Below are 20,879 nucleotides of genomic sequence, written 5' to 3' on the forward strand. Positions count from 1 at the left end.
AGATTCAGAACTTGAATATTTTTAATAGAAAATACATTTTCTAATTCTTTAGCTCCATCAAAAGTTTGCAAAGTTCATTATAATAACATTTATTATTGAATGGGTATAAACTTCATGTTTTTAGAATAATAAATTAATTGAAAAAGATGTCTTTATGGCCTAAAGGTGGGAATCAACTTCTTTTTGGGGTCCACTAGATCCTACTTTATTAATTTTGCTTGTTTTAGTTATATCCAGAGCATTCCAGTAGTTACTGAAGAACAAAAAGGTAATTTTTCTTACATTGAAAATTTGATGACAAAAGAGTTCATAGGTCAGCAATTGATTCTGATTATCAAGTCTTTGGATACCAGTGAAGAAGGAGGAAGGTATGTGTAAATGTTAATCCTTTTTCATATTTACTCTTCTAATTTCCTATATTGGAATAATGGTCTTGTTATAATATGATTGGACATATTTACCCTAGCTCTCTAAGTGTTTTAAAAAGTTTTCATTTTTCTTTTCTGTATATTTCTATATGTATATATACACATAGACATATAGTTATGTGTCATTTAACAAAAGGAAAAGAGAAATGTGTTATTAAATATTGTTGGTGTGCAAACATTATGCTGTGTACGAACAAAAACCAAGATGGTGTAGGTTGCATGATATGGCCCCCTGGTGTAATGAAGAGACTATAACAAACACAAGGCTGCCACCAGCATAACATAAAATGGAATAACTGTTTTATGGTAGGCTTTTGTTTTAATAAATAGAAGTACACTCTAAAATAATGATGAATACAGTATAGTAAATACATAAACCAATAGCTACTCACCTATTATTAAATAAATGTTTATTATTAAATAAATATATAAATAAATATATTTATTATTAAATATATACAATAGTACTCGTTTATTATTAAATATTACATACTGTAACTGTACAGAATTGTATGTACTATGCTTTTATATTGGTAATAATGTGATGGGTTTTTATTTTTTATGCCAGCATCACCACAGAGTAATGTGCTGAACTATATTACTGTGGCTATTGTGTCATTAGGCACTCTTTTAAGCTCCAATTTAATCTGATGGGAATCTCATTATATATGTAGTCTATTAACTAAAATGACACTGTGAATCATGATGGTGTGTGTATGTGCATATATATGTATGTAAACCCACTTGAGTTTCTTCAGACTAAATTTTTTTTAGCTTTTAGTTAGAAAAAAATCTCTATTTGTATTTATTTCAGAGAGGGCTAGTAGTACTACTTTCTAAAAGGTTTGGTTCATGTTTGGGACTTTGTCATTTTATTTTGATTTATTAAAGATTATAGGGTGGTTTATAAACTTTGTTTTGCAGAATATGAATTTTTTTTACCTAGTCTGTACATATGGATTTTTTTTAACCTATAGTGATAAACGTAAGTGAAAAAACCTGAGATAAATTTAAGTAAGTGAAATGTTAGAGATAAAATGTGTTCTATCATAGTGATATTTAAATTAAAACAGATCTCTTTGATTGTAGGAAACGACTGTTGGCTATTTTGCAGGAGATTCTTACTCTACCCACAACTCCTATATCCCTAATTTCATTTCTTGTGGAAAGACTTCTTCATATCATTATAGATGATAATAAGAGAATACAAATTGTAAGTGATTTTGCTCATTGTTCATAAAGAGGTTTTGGTCAATGACTTTTAATTTCTCTTTAGAACTTTTTGTTTTGTCTAACTAAATTTTTAAAAATTAAAAGTCCATATATCTACCTCTGTCTCTCACTCTTTCTCACACACATACACATTTTTAACATACCTTCCTTCTTTGGTGGGTCTGTTACTCTGTTTAATCAGTTTAAAGTAGAATAGGTTTGGGAGGAAGTGAGTAGTAGTAGGATGAGGTTTTGCCCATGAGGCACTGGGTACTGCAGTACTAAGAGTTGGCTGAAGTCACAAATACCTGGGTTGAAACCCCTCTGATACTTTCTGACTTTGTGTCTTTGGGCAAGTTACTTAGGTTTTTTACTCAACTACAAAATAATAACGAAACCTACCTTTATTTAATGAGGTACTACTCATAAAGTGCTTGGTAAATATGGAAATAAATTTTATTTACAATATTGTTTTCAAAAGTGTTATTTTTTTTCTAGGTTAGCCAAAAGAGACCTGTATTATTTTCACATAATTATGTAGTCTGAGTTGCAGGTTCAATTCTTTCTACAGTGTTCTTAGTGATTATCTAGCGTTTGCTACAGTACTTTGATTTGGGAGGCAGCCTTTTCCTGAATTAGCCAACTCCAGTGTCCAAATGGCTCCTTGTTTATGCTATTAATATTTATGCATTGTGTACCCAGTAGAAGAATAAAAGGATATTCTACTTTTCTGTATTTAATTCCCACAAAGCCAAACAAGAGATGAATTGAAGAGTTTAGACAGAATTTTAGTTTATAGTGTCTAATCATGGGCATCATAATTTATTTTTTCTGTTTTTCAGATATCATATGAGAGTTAATTAATCTTTAACATCTTTGTGCCTATTTCCCTTCAGATATCCTCAGTGTTTAGTCAGATGTGTTCAGTCTTTTTTGTTCTAAAATTGTCTAGCAAGCAGAATGTGTGCTACTTTTACCTATATATTTTGCTCTGGTTTTCTGTAAATGACATATGACAGATAATACTTGGAGTTTCATGTAGCAGTTTGACATCATTTGCAGATATGTAAACCTTATAATTTGAATTATAACTTATCAGGTTACAGAAATTATCTCAGAGATTCGAGCGCCTATTGTAACTGTTGGTGTTAATGTTGATCCATCTGATGCAAGGAAGAAAGAAATCAAGGTCAGTCTCTTTTAAATTAAAGAAGTGTTTGAGTAATCTAGTTGTGCAAGTCTAATTCCTCTTGCAATATGATTTTGTGATATTGTTCACAAAGTCAAATTATTTATTACATATCAAACTATAAAAGTATTTACAAAGTACCAGATTTTGTCAGTCTGGAGATTTGCTGATCCATAATTCAGGAAGATTGTGACTGTAAGTTTTATTGCTTAAGTTCTGGGTCATTGAGATATTAAAATAATACTCATGTTTTCTATAGATTTTCACATTAATAATTTTTGTTTAGTGTTTACACAATCAGTATTTTTTCCTAGATGGCTGAAATAAAAGTTAAACTAATTGAAGCAAAAGAAGCTTTGGACAATTGCATTACCTTACAAGATTTTAATCAGGCATCAAAATTAAAAGAAGAAGTAAAAGCATTAGAAGATGCCAAAATAAACCTGTTGAAAGAGACAGAACAACTTGAAATTAAAGAAGTCCACATAGAGAAGGTATTAATAACTTTTTAAATTAATTAATTATTTTCATTTATATATGATAGCGGAATGTATTACAATTCTTATTATACATATATAGCACAATTTTTTATATCTCTGGTTGTATACAAAGTGTATTCACACCAATTCGTGTCTTTATACATGTACTTTGAATAACAATATCCATCAATCAATAACTTTTTCATACTAAATCTCAAGTGTAATTAATTACCTCAATTAAATCTTATTTTCTTTAACTCACAAAACTGGCAGAATATATTCACTTTGCAGAAATTGGTAGTAGCAAAATGAACTAAAATAGGGAAATTTTTTTTGTTTCCCTTGTTCCTTTCTATTTTTGGACTTGGAAAGGCCTTAATTAACTTCAATTATCCTGTAGCTAGGACTTTTTTTGTTCCCTTGTCATGCTAATCTCTGAAATCTGAAGTATTTCTTTCAGGGAAAGTAGTCTTCCAGTAGTTTACTTCTCAGTTTTATTTATTTATTTACTCCCCCCAACATAGTTTAAAAAAACCATTTAAAAAAGGAAAATATGTCCATTGTTCCCTTATTTGTGGAAGACCAATGACCTTTCTACTGCTAGGAAAAGCATTTCATTGGTAACCATGCTGTTACCAATGGTTTTTTGGAATGTTAATTACTCCTTTTTATTTTCCTCCTTGGGGAGAGGGGAGATTGAACCAGGGGCACTTCGCTATGGTACATCCCTAGCCCTTTTAATTTTTTTCTATTGAGACAAGATCTTTCTAAGTTGCTCAGGCTATCCTGGAACTTAAGATCCTCCTGCCTCAGCCATCTGAGTTGTTGAGATTATAAGGTGTACACCACCATGACTGTTTTTTTAAAGTGTAATTACTTTAAATGTTTTTAGAAAAAGTTTTGTTATTTTTAATGAAATACTAATCTTGATATCTAATAATATTTAAAACTTTTTAAACAGTTTTTAAAACTTTGGTCATTTGATAAATTAGTCTCTAAAATGGATTATTTATTTCCTAACAAACTTACTTTAACATAGGATAGATTGATATCAATTATTAAATTTGATGTTAACTTAATTCAGATTTTTTTTGGATCTTGCCTTTGTAGTGAACATTTATTATTATACTTTTCGTTTAGGGAGTGGTATTTATAGTACATTCATAAGTAGAATGCTGACTTGGAAAGTTTACTATATAAAAAGGTTTCATAAGCTACATTATATCCATATCATTATATCTCTAGCCATGGACTTCCTCATTCCAGCACTTCATCTGTCCATTGAGAATGACTGAATTTATTTTCATAGTAGTAGCTTCTTTCTTTCTTGTTTTGTTTTTTTTTTTCAAAGTCTGTGGATCATGGGCCATTAAACTTTAAAGCAAATTTAAAGCAAATCTGAAATACAATCTAAAAAATGACAAACTGCAAATAAATTCGGAGAATATTAGCAAAAGTGGTCTGTTATGATATCTCTTTATGTTGACTCTGACCATTTACTTGTCTAATTGTCCTATTTGAAGGGTATAAAGCTATTTTAGTACAAATAGAGCATGGCAAAATAGATGCTATGATTGGGAAATACAGGTTTTATGGAAGAAGTGTTTTAACCTGAGATCTGAATGAAAATATTAAGTGAACAGTAAAAGGATGTTTTTTCTGTTAGTTCTTCAGGCACTTCAATTCATTTGATTGTAGCTGTCACTCTATGAGGTTGGTACTATTTTTTTTTAATATTTATTTTTTAGTTATAGGTAGACACAATAGTTTCATTTTATTTTATTTTTTATGTGGTGCTGAGGATCAAACCCAGTGCCTCACGCATGTTAGGCAAGTGCTCTACCTCTGGGCCACAACCCTAGCCCTATGAGGTTGATACTATTATCTTCATTTTTTAAAAAAATATTTATTTTTTAGTCGTAGATGAACATAATACTTTTATTTTTTTTAAATGTGGTGCTGAGGATTGAACCCAGTGCCTCATGCATGCTAGGCAAGCACTCTACTTCTGAACCACAACCCCAGCCCTATTATCTTCATTTCCAAAGATTAATTTATTTGCCTAAATTCACACTGATAGTAAATGGTAGAGGTAGGATTTGGATCTAAGGAGTGATCTACGTGTGTACTTTTAATGAACTCTGGTATCTCTCCTTGATGGAATGATTTGTGATGGCCCACAGGTTAAACAATACCTCCTTTGTTTTAAAACTTCAGATTGACTTGACTAGAGAATTGAGGGAGAGGTAATAAATAAATCTAGGGGAAAATTGAGGGCAAGGTCATGTAAGGCTTTGTAAAAAAAATCTTAAGAATTTGTGCTTTACTCAAGAATCCATTAGTATTTTGAGTGGTAGGAGTATTCTGTCTTAGAAAGATCACTGTTTTTCAGAAAATGGGTGTAACAGTGGGAGACTGCTATAGTGATGTAGGCTTGAGATGATGGCAGTGTGAACAAGATGACTGGATATGGAAAGAAGCAACGTATTTGAGAGGCTTTTAGGAATTTACAACAGGAAAAAGAGGGAATTCAGCATATTCTAGGTCTTTTACTTTAGACTGCTGCATAGATAATGATGATGTTATGAAGAAAGAGAGCGCAGTAGGAGGAGAGATTTGGGCAATAATCAGTTCCCTTTTGTACATGTTGAGTTTGAGGGGCTTGTGGAACATCCAAGAATAAATGTAACAGTTTATATTTACGAATCTGAAACTTAGAAAATAGTTAGTCTACCTCATAGATGATAAATGGAGGTGTATGACTGGATAAAATCATCCAGGGAGTAAAAAAAAAAATCACCCAGGGAGTATATGTGAAATGACAGTATGCCCTAGGCATTTAAGCAGATATTTAGGGAATATGCAGAAGATATTCTTAGTAATGGTGAATATTTTGTCTTTTATTTTAGAATGATGCAGAAACATTACAGAAATGTCTTATTTTATGCTATGAACTATTGAAGCTGATGTCCATTTCAGCTGGCATAGGTGCAACCATGAATGGAATCATTGAATCTTTGGTATGTTGTTGACCTTTGAAGCTTTATTTTACCCCAGTCCTTCCTCTCAAGTAATACGTTCATTAGGTTTCAAAAGTATGAAAGATTACTATTTTAAGCATCTGATAAACAAATAGTTAAAAAAATGTTTAAAATGACTATTTCATATTGTGAGAACTAAATAAGGTAATGTGTATAAAGGAACTAGTACAAAAGTAATAATTACTCTTAAAAGATTTGGAAAAACTTATTTCACATTGGAAAGAGAGAAGAATGACTTCATTCTTTGAGTAAGAAGAGGAGATAACTTAATCATATAAAAAATAAAATTTTAAGTGCTGGAATATTGGTGTAGAAAAAAACTGTGAGAAGGTTACAGTGTGATCCCCGTGAAAAGAGTTCATTTACTATTATTATTATTTTTTGAGATGGTTCTTGCTCTATTGCCCAGGCTGGCCTTAAATTTTTAGGCTCAAGCAGACAAGTCTGTCTGCTTTAGTCCCCCAAGTGGCCAGGACTACAGATGTGTGCCATTGTGTTCTGCTGTTCATGACTATATTTAAAGGACTTTAAAGTAAACTTTTATAGTTAGTCTCCATTGTGTAGACATCAGAACATAAGTACTACAAAACTCAGGAACGGTACTTTATGATAGGAATATTATAGAAACCTTATGTAACTTCAAAATTTTCTAGTAATTTAAAGAAAAGTAAAAAGAATCAGGTAAAATTAATGTTAATGTATTAAGACATATTACATGTATGTCCAAATATTTTTCATTTATGTCCAAAATGGTATTTTATGATTTACTTGGTGTTAAAATTGTTAAGATATTTTATATCGTTTTTCATACTAAGTCTTTTAGCATATCTCAAGCTTGACTAGTTACACTTCAAGTGCTGCATAGCCATATGTGCCTAGAGGACACAGTATTAGACAGTACAGATGTAGGTCTTCCTTTTTTTTTTTAATGACATTTTTCATCAGAAAACAGATTCTGAATATGCCCAAGCTTTTAAGGATTCTGTTGAAATTAATTTAATCTGTGATTAGTGAGAAATAGCCAGTTGTGTGATCTGAAATGTAATTCCTTTATTGGGATATCATGAGTTTCTAAATGCTCTAGACAACTGTCTAGAGCTTCTGATTAAAGTATAGATTCTACTTCAACCTTTAGAATTTAGTTTTATTTTTAGAGAAGCAGTATCTTTAGTGAAAAGTGATCCCTTTTAAACTCTGCTTGGGAACTTTATGTCTGGTCCTATTAGAGAATGGTATATTGTAATACAGTTCACTCTAAAATTGAAGAGTAAATATGAAGTGTGTGTGTGTGTGTGTGTGTGTCTGTATTAATGAAGAAAATACAAAATTGAATGATCATAATGACTATACAGTCTATGGCTAAAGATTGAAAAGATGAATAAAGGAATGTAAATTAGATATTTGAATAAAATAATTATATTTATGTGTTTTAAATAAAATGTTATAGATTATTATAATATATAATATTATAAATATTATATATTTATTGAATGCTTACAGTAAATGCTGGGACTATAATTATACATGGTATATATAATCTAGAGACTGCCATTATGGTTCTTCTGTCAAGAGAGGGGAATATCAGTTAAATAAAATAAACGAGTGAACACTATTGCCTTTAATATGTGCTATGAAAAAGAGCTACGTGGTCATAAGCAATCATAATTGGAGTAGATATTTATGTGAAAAAGGGAGGGAAGAATGTTTAATACAATAGCTATTAGGCACATGTGGCCATTAAAACCTACTTCAAATTGAGATCTCTATCCTAAAAGGATTTTTGAAAAATTGGCTTTCAGAGACAGTACAAACAACAGAATATGAGTTGATTTCATTAATAAGTTTTTTATTGAGTACATGTTTAGTGATAATATTTTGATTACATTGGATTAAATGTAAATAAATAAGATTAAAATATAAAATTAGTTTTACTTCTTTTTACTTTATATATAAATGAATAAGGTTAATATGTAAAATTAGTTTCATGTGCTTCTTTTTACTTTAATATGGCTTCTATAATGACTAAAAGAACAGTGCAGTTCCCATTTGTAGCTTGTATTGTATTTCTGAATAAGAAGCATCAAAATCAGACCAGTTGAGCTGGTCTACTTAAGAGGTTGATTCAGGAGGATCGAAAATTTGAGCAAACCTGTGCAACTTGGCAAGACCTTCAATCAAAATAAAAAAGAGGGTGGGGCTACAGCTCAGTGGCAGAGCACTTGTTTGCATGTGCGGACCCTGGGTTTGATCCCCAGTACCACTAAAAAGAAAAAAGATCATACCAGTTAAACAAACCTAACAACAAGGGGTAGCATGATATATGATAAGATGGAGAAAGACTACATGATGAGGGGTGGAGTATATCGTTCTAATGAGTTTTACTTATTCTATAAGCACTGGAAATCCGTTGACTCAGTTTTAATAGATATAATGGAGATGTTTTATGATCATCTATGTTTCAGGAAAATTATTCTGGCTTTTGCAATTTAAATATTTGCCCTTTTTTCTTTTTTTAAACGAAAAATGACTTCTTGGAGTTAATAGACAATATGACAGTGAAGTAGATTTACAAAATAATGGAAATTCACATTTAGACCATGATTTTAATATATTATTATAAATTTCTTGCTTTGGTCAAAATTAACTTCTAATTCATTTTAGATTCTTCCTGGAATAATAAGTGTCCATCCTATAATAAGAAATCTGGCTGTTTTATGCTTGGGATGCTGTGGACTACAGAATAAGGACTTTGCAAGTAAACACTTTGTGTTACTATTACAGGTAGGATTTACTTTGTGACAAAATCTCCATTGCATTTCCTGAACTATTCTGTCTCTGGTGATAAGGCTAATATTTAATTCATTCTGAAGATTATTGATGATGATTGTTGACAATCTATAGGAACTCATTTTTTGTCCTTTGATTTTTTTTAATTAAAACATCTTTGTAGAAGAAAGATGAAATGTTAATTTAAGATAATCTTAACCACAGATCAAATATTAAGTGCATATTAAGTTCCTTGCCTAGACTGTTCTAGGTTTATGAAAAAAAATGTGACAGGTAAGTGGTGAGAAAAAACAAGATTTTAAGTTCTTGTGTTAATAGAGCTTACACTCTAGAAAGTAAAACTCACATTGAAAAAATAAACATGTAGTATGTCAGATGAAGAAAAATAATGCAGAGAAGGGGAATAAGGACTGAATAGAAAAAGGGACAGTATAGTTCAGGAAGGCTTCACTAATAAATGGGACCTGCATCAAAGTGAAGTCGAAGGAGTGAACCACAAGCATATCTGGGAATAGGATTTTTTTTTTTTTTTCTTAGCACATTTGAGGACCAGGAGGACATATGGCTAGGAAAGACTGAGCAAAGTGGAGAGTAATAGGAAAAAGAATTTGCAGGATGTCTATCTCTTATAGGAGTATATGAACTAAAAAGCTGTCAGCTTCCACCATGAGTAAAGTAGGAAGGAATTGGAAGACTTTGAACAGAATATTGTGATCTGACTAGGTATGGTGTGGTGTAGACCAGGGAAGGGTTGGACACCTTTCCTATAAAGTGCCAGAGAATAAGTAGTTTAGACCATTTAAACCATAGTTCTGTTTCAACCATTCCTCTCTTGTGTTGTAGTGGGGAGACAGTAATGGATGGTACATGAATGAATGAGTGTAACTGTAGTCCAGTAAAACTTTATTTATGGACATTGAAACTTGAATTTCATAAATTTTTACATGTACTGAATTTTTTTAATAATTTGAAAATTTAAATAAACTATTTATAACTTGCATACTGTACAAAATTAGGTGGTATATTAGATTTGGCCTGTGGGCCATAGTTGTTATATCCTTGGTATGACTGCAGAGGTATAATTATAGAAGCATGGATACTAGTAAGGAAGAAGTTCAGCAATCCAGGAAAGACATGGTTGGGATGAGGTGTATGGTTATTTGGATTTGAGAAGGATAGTGTATTAGCTACGATTCTTCAGAGATATAAAACCAATAACATACATATGTATACATGGATGTATTGTATGTTGATAGATAGATATGAGGGGATTTATTAGGGGAATTGGCTTATATGGTTTTGGAGGCTGTAAACTTCTGTGACAAGTGGTCTGCAAACTGGACCCTGGATGCTGCTAGTATGATAGAACAAGTGTGAAGGCCTGAGAACCAGGGAAGCCCATGTGTTATGGTTTAGTTGTGGTGTCCCACAAAAGCTCACATGCGAGACAACGCAAGAAGGTTTGGAGGAGAAATGATTAGGTTATAGCCTTAACCTTATCTGTGAATTAATTCCTGATTGGGTTAACTGAATGGTAACTGGAGGCAGGTGGGGTGTGGCTAGAGGAAGTGATTCATTGGGGGCATGGCTGTGGGGTATATATTTTGTATCTGGTGAGTAGTTTGTGCTTTCTGGTCATCATGTGAACTCCTTTCCTCTGCCGCACTCTTGCCATGATGTCCTGCCTCACCTTGAGCCCTGAGGAATGGAGCTGGCCTCTCATGGACTGAGACCTATGAAACCGTGAGCCCTCAAATAAACTTTTCCTCCTCTACAGTTGTTCTGGATGGGTCTTTTAGTCATAGCAGGCAAAAAGCTGACTAAAACACCACGTAACTATTGATCTGTGACCAAAGGCCTGAGAACCTGTAGTCCTGCTGGTATTAAGACCTGGCGTCCAAGGCCTGAACAGTCTGGAATTCTGATGTTCAAGTACAAATGAGAGTATATCCCAGTTCTAGGAGAAAGAGGAGATCCCCTTTTTGTTCTGTCTGGGCCCACATTGAGAACATATCTTCCCCCAATTAGTCCATTGACTCACATGCCAATCTTTCTTGGAAATATTCTCACAAATATACCCTGAAATAATCCTTAACCAGTTCTGTGTAACCCCTAATCTAGAAGTAATCCTTAATCACTTCTGTAGATAATCCATAATTCAGTCAAATTGACCTAAAATTAACCATCACAAATGGGAAGTCTAAGATTGAAAATAGTCTGTAGGATTTGCTGATGTATCTAATATAGCATGTGAGAAAAAGAGATCTAAGATAACTAAGGATTTAGGTTGGATTAACCAGAAGGATTAAATTATTATTCCCCATGATGGAGAAAACAGGAGCCTGTTTTCCCCCTTTTTATATATTTTTTTATTTGTTCTTATTAGTTACACATGATAGTAGAATGCATTTCGACACACCATACGTAAATGGAGTATAACTTCTCATTCTTCTGGTTGTACATGATGTAGTGTTAGACAGGGCGTGTAATCATATATGTACATAGGGTAATAATGTCCAATTAATTCTACTATCATTCCTATCCACATGCCTCCTCCCCTCCCTTCACTCCTCTCTGTCTAATCCAACGAACCTACCTCTGTTTTTCCCACCACTCCCTGTCCCCATCATGAATTATCATTCAGATATCAGAGAACACATTCAGCCTTTGATTGTTTGATTGTTTGAGATTGCCTTATTTAGCTTAGCATAGATTTCTCCAGTTCCATCCATTTACCAGCAAATGCCATTATTTCATTCTTCTTAAATTAGGCTGAGTAATAGTCCATTGTGTATATATATACCACAATTTCTTTATCCATTCATCTATTGAAGGCACCTAGATTGTTTGTCTCTAATGTCTGGGCCTAGCTTAACTTGAAAAATAAACTTCAACTTCTACTAGTCTGGTGTTGCCAGTGGGATAAAATGTTTATAATAGGATAAAAAAGCCATGAGAAATTTTGATGCACATTGCTTCTGAACAGTTCAATAAAGGTAGCAAAGGAGAGCTTTGTATGCCCATGTTGAAAATAATGTGTTAGAATATGGCTCATAATTTTCATGAAAAGATTATTTTAAAGGGCTAAACTCAGCAAAGAAACTTCCCTGGAACATAAAACTCTGTTGTCCATGGAATGGTCAAACTGACTTGTATTGAAGGAAGTTTTGTATTGAAGGAAGAAAAATAGCGCTGTACTTTTAAAAAATAATTATTTTTAAAAAAGTAATCCTCATGAATTTCAGTGTTTTAACTTTCTGAAAAATTACAAAGAAATTGACAGCTAATCAATTAATTTTAATGTGTATCAGTGAAATTCCTGGTGTGTCTGCTTCTGTTTATCATCCCATTCTGTTAGTATCCATGAAAAATCTCTATTGTTAACCTCCTTTGAAAAAAATAGAATGCCAGTATTGTCTTTAAAATGGTGAAGCTTCTTTTTTAAACTGGAAAAAATAAAGTCATTAATTTTTATATCAGCAGGTATTGACATTAGTGATGCTGCTAGTAATTTTTGCAGGGAATTTTATTTGTAATTGAGAAATTTATTGTTTTTAAATATTGGATTTATTATCCGGGAAATAAAATCCTACATTTTTAAAGGAGTTTTGCCTAATATTGTCATCCCTTGGTATCCATGAAGGATTGGTTCCAGGACCATTGTGAATATCCAAATATGCAGATTCTCAAGTTCCTGATATAATACTGAAGTATTTGCATATAACCAGCACTTCTTCCTGTATGCTTTAAATCATCCCTAGATTACTTATAATAACTAACACAATGTAAATGCTATTTAAATATTTTAATACTGTATGTTTTCAGGGAATAATGACAAAAAAAGTCTGTACAATTTGTTTTTTCTTTTATTTAGTTTGTTGAACTGATGGATTCAGGATCTTGTATGAGATGCAGGGTAGACCATAATTAGAACAGGAAATTTTCTACTTCCATTTCCTGGGATTCTAGAAGATGGGCCTTGAAATGTTAGAATAATTGTTGGTCATTACCTTTTTTTTTAAGTGGAAGAAAAAATCTTATTAGAACATCTGATAGGGAAGTGTTCGTTTATGTCTGGCTTACTAAATAGTTCTCTAAAAAATGAGGTAAAGCATTCATTAAGATGGCCTTTATGCTATTATGAATGATCCTTAAAAATTATAATTTCTTCTAGTCAAGTTGGAACTGATAGAAGAGATTAGAGGCAGACAATTATATAAACTTTCTAGTGCTAAAGTAAAGAAAATATCTTTAAATTGCTTTCAGATGATATTTAAATTCACTTGACCTTTAAACTGAAATATGGAATTGTAATCCTTTTCTTTTTAGTGGTATAATATCATTAATAAATGCCTTGGACATTTCAGACAGAAGAAATGTAATATGAATTTAATCCCAAATATATCCCAGGAGTATTCTTGAGTTAATCAGTACAAACTCCTTCTCTACAGGACAAGGAAACCTCTAAAAGTTTTGATATTGTTTTTCCTATTTAATTTCTTGTAGTTATCAGGAATTGTCAAAATCAAGTTGATGTGAAAGATGTTATCGAGACAATTTCATAATTTTGATAGATTTTCAAATAAAGTAACAAGCTTGTCATGGAATTATAGTCTTCAAGAATGAAAGTATACTCTTTGTTTAAACAACTTACATCTGTAAATTTCCATTAGGATCTAGCTATTAATTTTATCAGATTTTTTTTAAAATTAAAAATATATGTGAATGATATCAGATTCAATTGCAGAAAAAAATCTTTATAAACTTTTTAAATATTTTGTATATTCTGGGGGCTAATATCAAAAATATTAACCACAAAATAGATTCAGTTGTCTTTATAAGTGTATTTTCAAGGTTATCATTGAAAGATATTAGAGAAAAATAGCTCTTTTTGGGGATAAGAGATCAATCCTTCTTGTTAAGTTTTAGTAATAAATTTGATGTAAGAAATATATGAGCCCTTGTTAGAGGGGCAGAAGAGGGAAATTATTGCATTTTAAAATCTTAAGTGAGAATCCAACTGGGCTATTGGTGCCCAGTAAGGTACATCTTTTTTTTTAGTATTGGGGATTGAACTCAGGGATACTTTTAACCATTGAGCCACATCCCCAGCCCTTTTTTAAAAAAAATTGAGACAGGGTCTGCTAAGTTGCTGGGGCTGGCTTTGAATTTGCAATCTTTCTGCTTCAGCTTACTGAACTATTGGCATTATAGGAGTTTACCACTACACCTCGTCTATAAGTGTCATCTGTAAGAGTGAGGGAAACCAAGTTGCTGCTGAGATAGGAGAATATTTGGGATATATTTATTATTAAATGAGAGCACTCATTTTAGTATATTATTATCAACATTTAGATTTAACAGATTTATAGGTCTGACCCTCAGAAATAGTATGCTGGTTCCTTCCAAGTTTTGAAATTTTAAGCCATTTTTCCTGATTTTTATTAGTTTGACCAACTTGATGATCATAGGTGTATTTAAATTTATTTTAAAGGCCAAATTATATGCCAGTTATTTTTTTCATTAATCAAAATGTTATCACAGAATATAGTTAATCTTTCATAACAGAAACATTGATTGGGTTCTGTTTTTTAAATCAAAATGTAATCACATAGAATATAGTTAATCTTTCATAATAGAAACAATGAGTTCTGTTTTTTCATGGCTTTGAAATTTGGTTTATATTTTTGTAACTCAAGACAGACTAAATAAACTGCTGATTTTTATGGCTTACCTTCTTTTATACAAGAGTCCAGTTGAAAACTGACTAACATGCTTTTAATTTTTTAGAATCTAGTGTTTTTCTCTTGATGGATGAACTAAATCAACAATTTTGATTTAAACAGTTTTTCTGTATCTTAAAAAAAATGATAAAACCATAGTTGATATTATTGTTCTTTTTATAATGAAAGTGACAAATAATATGTTCAGCCAGCCTCTAATTCAGGATTTTTTTTTTTTTACATACCGCAAAGATTAACTTCTTTCGTTTTTTCTTTTTTTACGGTTCTGGGGATCGAATCCAGTGCCTTACACAAGCTAGGCAAGTGCTCTACCACTGAGCTTAATCCCTAGCCAGATTAAATTTTTCTTAAGGAATATAATTTCAATTATTATGGTACAAATAAATGCATTTTTAAAATTGACGTTTATATTTTAAATTGAATTTAAATTATACTTCTGAAAAGTGTTGTTTTCTCTATATCTGACAGTCATTGAAATTTGAGAGCTGGGCATGTGGCTCAAGTGGTAGCGCGCTCGCCTGACATGCGTGCGGCCCGGGTTCGATCCTCAGCACCACATACAAACAAAGATGTTGTGTCCGCTGAGAACTAAAAAATAAATATTAAAAAATTCAAAAAAAAAAAAAGAAAAATAAATTTGAGTAAAAGTTTGTGTAATCATTTTACTAAGGGTAAATAAATCATTAAACTGAATGCTTTTTGGTGGGGGATGTCTCACTTTAGGTTTTGCAAATCGATGATGTCACAATAAAAATCAGTGCTTTAAAGGCAATCTTTGACCAGCTGATGACGTTTGGGATTGAACCATTTAAAACCAAAAAAGTCAACACCCTTCAATGTGAAGACGCAGACATAAACTGTGATGATGAACAAGAATCAATAGAAGTTGAGGAGACTGCTACAGCTAAAAATGTTTTGAGACTCCTTTCTGATTTCTTAGATAGTGAGGTAAGAAATAGTTCCAATCTTGTGGTTATGAAGTGTCATTTGCAGCATCTAATTTGTTTATGTTCTTTATGTTTTTAGAACTAAAGTTTAAACTTGGACAAAATTTTTGAATTTGCTTTTTTGACATCTTAATTAAATCTCAGATTTCACTTTTATCATAATTTCTCACTATTAAATTGGGTAGCATAGGATTGCAGTATAAAGAAATGACTCTTAAAGGCAGTAATTAATATTTTTTGTTTTATAAAAGATGGTTTGTGATTTAAAGACAAGCTTTTCCTCCAAGAGTTTTAAGAAATTGTTTTGAATGCTTTTACATTTGACTTGGTAGGAGGTATAATAAAGGCTATGGGATTAGATTTTTTTTTTTCTTTTTAAGAATTTTTTCACAATACGTTTATTCTATTTATTTTAGTTTTATGTGGTGCTGAGAATAGAACTCAGGGCCTCACACATGCTAGGTAAGCGCTCTACCACTGAGCTACAGCCCCAGCCCTCTTTATATACTCTGACCTACATTTTTATAGCATATAAAAACATTTAGCTTGTTTAAAAATGTTTATACTGACTTAGTTTCATTTCATTGAGGTTAAATTGACATAATAAAACTAACAATTTTAAAGTGAACAATTAATTGGCAATTAGTACTTTCATAGTCTAGTGCAGCTATTATCTGTATCTAATTTTTAAAACATTTTCATCATCTCAAAAGGAACTGTATCTAGAAAACAGTTGTCCCTTATTGCCCTGCTTTCCAGTCCCTGACAACTACCAGTCTGCACTCTATGAGTTTTACTATTCTCGGTATTTCATATAAATTGAATCATATAATATGTGACCTTTTTTTGTTTGGCTTCATTTAGCATAATGTTTTTGAGATTCATTCACATTGTAGCTTGTAGCAATACCACTTTCCTTTCTGTAGCTGAATGGTATTCCATTTTATGTGTATTCAGTTTATTTTTTCATTCAACTATTGAAACACATTTGGGCTATTACTACCTTTTGGTTACTGTGATTGTACTACTATGAATGTGCACATATATGTATTTGAGTGCCTGTTTTTAGTTCTTTGGAGTATATACCAAGAATTGGATTTCTGGGTCATATGGTATTTCTTTGTTTACCTTTTTGAGGATTTGCCAAATTGTCTCCTATATCATCTGAAACATTTTATGTTCCTGTCTTCAGTGTACAAGGATTCCAATTTCTCCACATCCTTTTCAACACTTATTTTATTGTAGCCATCCTAGTATATGCGACATAGTATGGTCTTGATTTCCATTCCCTAATGATTAATAATGTTGAGTATCTTTTCATCTGTGTGGCCATTTGTATATCTTATCTGCAGAAATGTCTGTTAAATCTTTTGCCCATTTTTAAAATGAGTTATGGAGTTCTTTATATTGCTTGAGTAAGTATATCCTTATTAGATACATAATTTGCATATACAGTTGTTTTTTCACTTTCTTGATAATACTTCTTAACATTAAATTAAAGATGTTTTTTCATTTATTTAGGCTGTTTTTAATTTCTTTTTGCAGTGTTTTGTGTTCAGCATAACAGATCTTTTTATTCCTAGGTATTTTATTCTTTTCATGAAAAATTTTTCTTAATTTTTTTTTTTTTTGGAATTGTTCATTGTTGGTGGATACAAATTAAACTGGAACTTTTGTTTCTGTTAATTTTATTTTCACCCTGGAGCTTTGTTGAATTCATTTATTAGCTCTTGTGGGCTGTGTGTGTGTGTGTGTGTGTGTGTTTGAAGTTTCTTTATGTAGTACCATCTTATTTGTGAAAATACATAGTATTCCAATTTAGATGTCTTTCTTTTCTTGTTTGATTTTTCTGGATAGAACTTCTACACAGTGTTGAATAGCAGTCGTTAAGTGTTAAGAGCACACAGTCTTGTCTGATTTTGGGGGAAAATTTTTCAATCTTAACCACTGAATGGGTTATTGTAGGTTTTTTATATATATATATCCTTTATCATTTTGAGGTAGTTCCTATCTATAATTACCACCTCTGTTTTTTATTTATTTATTTTTTTTTAATGAAAGGGTGTGGATTTTGTCCAGTGATTTTTCTGCATCAGTTGAGTGATCATGTGGGGTTTGTTTTTCAAAGTAGTACATTATATTGCTTGGTTTTCTTATGTTGAATGACTGTTGTGTTCCCGGGATAAACCCCACTTGCACAAGTTATATAATCCTTTCAGTGTGTAATTTGATTTGGTTTGCTAATATTTTGTTTGAAGATTTTTTGCATCTATATTTATAAGTGATATTGGGTCTATAGTTTTCTTGTGGTATCTTTGGCTTTGGTGTCAGGGGAAAACTGACCCGATAAACTGAGTTAGGAATTCTCTCTTATTTTATTGGAAAGTTTGAGAGTTGTTAATTTTTTGCAAGTTTGGCAGAACTTATTAGTGAGGACTGGTCCAGGACTATGCTTTTTGGGAGAGTTTTGATTATTTATTTAGTATGTTTACTTGTTTTACATCTGTTTAGATTCTCTGTTTCTTCTTGAGTCATTTTTGGGGATTTGTATGTTTCTAGAAATGGATCAAAGAAGAAATCACAAGAAAAAAATCAGATAATACTTAGCCCCGAATGTGTTAGTGAGGAAGACACATTTCAACACCTTAGCACTGACTGTTGTTCTTAACTTCTGTTATCTTATAATTTTGAGTTTGGATAATAGTTTTGAACTGGGTCTTCTGTTTGCTCATTATACTCTTTTTACTTCTATCTCCCTAATTTAGACTTTTTTCATTCCTGTATTTTAACCTGCCAAGTGATTTTCCTGAAATCTCAGTAAATCTTGTTTCCCCATCTTTTGAAAAATTTCATTGGTTCCATATCATGCCTCATTATGCTTAAATTTCTCTACCTAATTTTCAAGGTCTGTATAATCTGACTACCGAGGATTACTGTATACATGGCACATGTACTTTTCTTCACCTTTGTAACACTTATGTGATAATTCCTATCTTATCCTTTTTGTATATGAAAAACATGAGGCAGAGAGGTGAAGCCCAGGACCACACAGCTAGGATGTGTCAGAGCTTGAACCAAACTCAGTCTCTATTGCTGGTATTCTTAACCACCACTGTACCAGTACCTCTCTCTGAACACCCCTGCATCCTCTTTTCCTTTTGCCTCCCTAAGTTTTTTGCACTTTCTAGGACTGCTTTTTTTCATGTGTATACCTTCTGTTCACATTTCAACCCTGTTCAGACACATTTCTACTTGCACTTTTGAGCTTTCTTTTATAAGCACTTCCTGTGATGACAGGGAATATTGCTGAGTGTTTCCTTAGAAATACTAAGCATTTAAATATATATAATTTTGCCCTCCCACAACATTTATAAAAGAACTTTTGGTTCTTTTGAAGTTTTTAAGGCTGGATTGATTTGTCTAAAATCATTTAGGTTTAACTAAAATCATTACTTTAGCTGTGAAGAAAGAATACCTTTTCATGTGTCTTTAACAGATTTATAACATGAGAGATTTTTTAAATAGTTCACTTAAAAATATTGTTGGGCAGCTATGTTGTGAACCTTAAAGGAAAAAATTTTTCTGATGAATGTCATCTTTATTAGGTGTCTGAACTCAGGACAGGAGCTGCAGAAGGACTAGCCAAGCTGATGTTCTCTGGGCTTTTGGTTAGCAGCAGGATTCTTTCTCGTCTCATTTTGTTGTGGTACAATCCTGTGACAGAAGATGATGTTCGACTTCGACATTGCCTGGGCGTTTTCTTCCCCATATTCGCTTATGCAAGCAGGTATTGAGTTCTGTTGATAAATCAAAATCTGACTTAAGCCAACTTCATCACTCCCCCTGCCCCCGACTGATTATATCTGTAACGTCATTATGTTAAGATATTTTTTCTTTCTTTGGTGGATATATGATGAAATGAGAAGAATTTACTTATCTGTCTAAATTATTTGACTCTCTTCTAGATGAAAATGTGCTTCATCTTGATGGAATGAATTTTATATATAATTTTTTTAGAATTATGATTTTCTTTCAAATAATGCAAGCATACTTTCAAATTGTCTTTTTAATAGGACAAATCAGGAATGCTTTGAAGAAGCCTTTCTTCCAACTCTTCAAACACTGGCCAATGCCCCTGCATCATCTCCTTTAGCTGAAGTGGATATCACAAATGTTGCAGAGTTGCTTGTAGACCTGACAAGACCAAGTGGATTAAATCCTCAGGCCAAGGATTCCCAAGATTATCAGGTGGGTGAAAAATATTAGCTTGTCGAAATAGTGAGGAGCTGAATTTTTATCTCGACTTCTGTATGGTGGTGCGTAGCACAAATATGAAGGAAAGATCTTTTTGGAAACTTGGGGAAGTCACATGAAAATAGACATAGTTGATGCAAACATTTTTGCTACTTAAGTTACCAAAAATTTATCCCCTCTCTACCACCATCCCCTCCATCATTGACTGAATCACCCTGAAGTAATAACCTATGTTATCTAGGTCTCATTTGATTTTAAAATGTTGACTTATCTGTTAATGCTGTTGATACAAAAAAGGGTAATAACATTTGGTCAGACTTGCTACCAGTTTTGGAATTTAATGTGTTATTAAATCATTTCAGATGCCTGAAAGTTTAAAGTATTGCTCTTCTCTTTTTATATTTATTTGATATTTAGTGACTTCATACTGTCCAAGTCACAATATTATATGTTATTAAAAAAATAAGATTACAAAGGATATTATGCAAAATACCATATTGGTCAGTGATATGGCTACCGAACACTTAAAAACTTTAGAGAAAGGCAGCACTCATGTGATAGGAATGATGAGAATAGCAGTAATAGTTTCAAAATCCATTGAGTAAATTTCATCTTAAACCTAGATGAAAGTTGAGGAGTGGTTTTGATAGAGAGGAGGTAATAGAGGAGGTAATATTGGTAGAGGTAATAGATATAGGTGGTTTTTCAAATCATGCTTTAAAGGACAGTGTAGGAAATTTGGGGTTGGCCTTATTTGCAATATAGAGCTTATGATGAAAGTGTAAGTAGGATAAATTT

At 32.0% G+C, this 20,879-nt stretch overlaps 1 protein-coding gene across 1 annotated transcript in view; it reads left to right on the plus strand.

Moving 5' to 3' along the window:
• Ncapg (non-SMC condensin I complex subunit G) overlaps nt 1-20,879 on the plus strand; it is a 34,458-nt gene that overhangs the window by 8,698 nt on the left and 4,881 nt on the right. Inside the window, exons 8-16 of the mRNA XM_076865378.2 lie at nt 228-368; nt 1,518-1,641; nt 2,740-2,829; nt 3,144-3,323; nt 6,218-6,328; nt 9,011-9,130; nt 15,604-15,828; nt 19,433-19,614; nt 19,901-20,075. Coding sequence (XP_076721493.1) covers nt 228-368; nt 1,518-1,641; nt 2,740-2,829; nt 3,144-3,323; nt 6,218-6,328; nt 9,011-9,130; nt 15,604-15,828; nt 19,433-19,614; nt 19,901-20,075 — 1,348 coding nt within the window. The remainder of the gene's footprint in view (nt 1-227; nt 369-1,517; nt 1,642-2,739; nt 2,830-3,143; nt 3,324-6,217; nt 6,329-9,010; nt 9,131-15,603; nt 15,829-19,432; nt 19,615-19,900; nt 20,076-20,879) is intronic.

The sequence above is a fragment of the Callospermophilus lateralis genome, chromosome 8 (assembly GCF_048772815.1).
Source record: "Callospermophilus lateralis isolate mCalLat2 chromosome 8, mCalLat2.hap1, whole genome shotgun sequence".
Lineage (NCBI taxonomy): Eukaryota > Metazoa > Chordata > Mammalia > Rodentia > Sciuridae > Callospermophilus > Callospermophilus lateralis.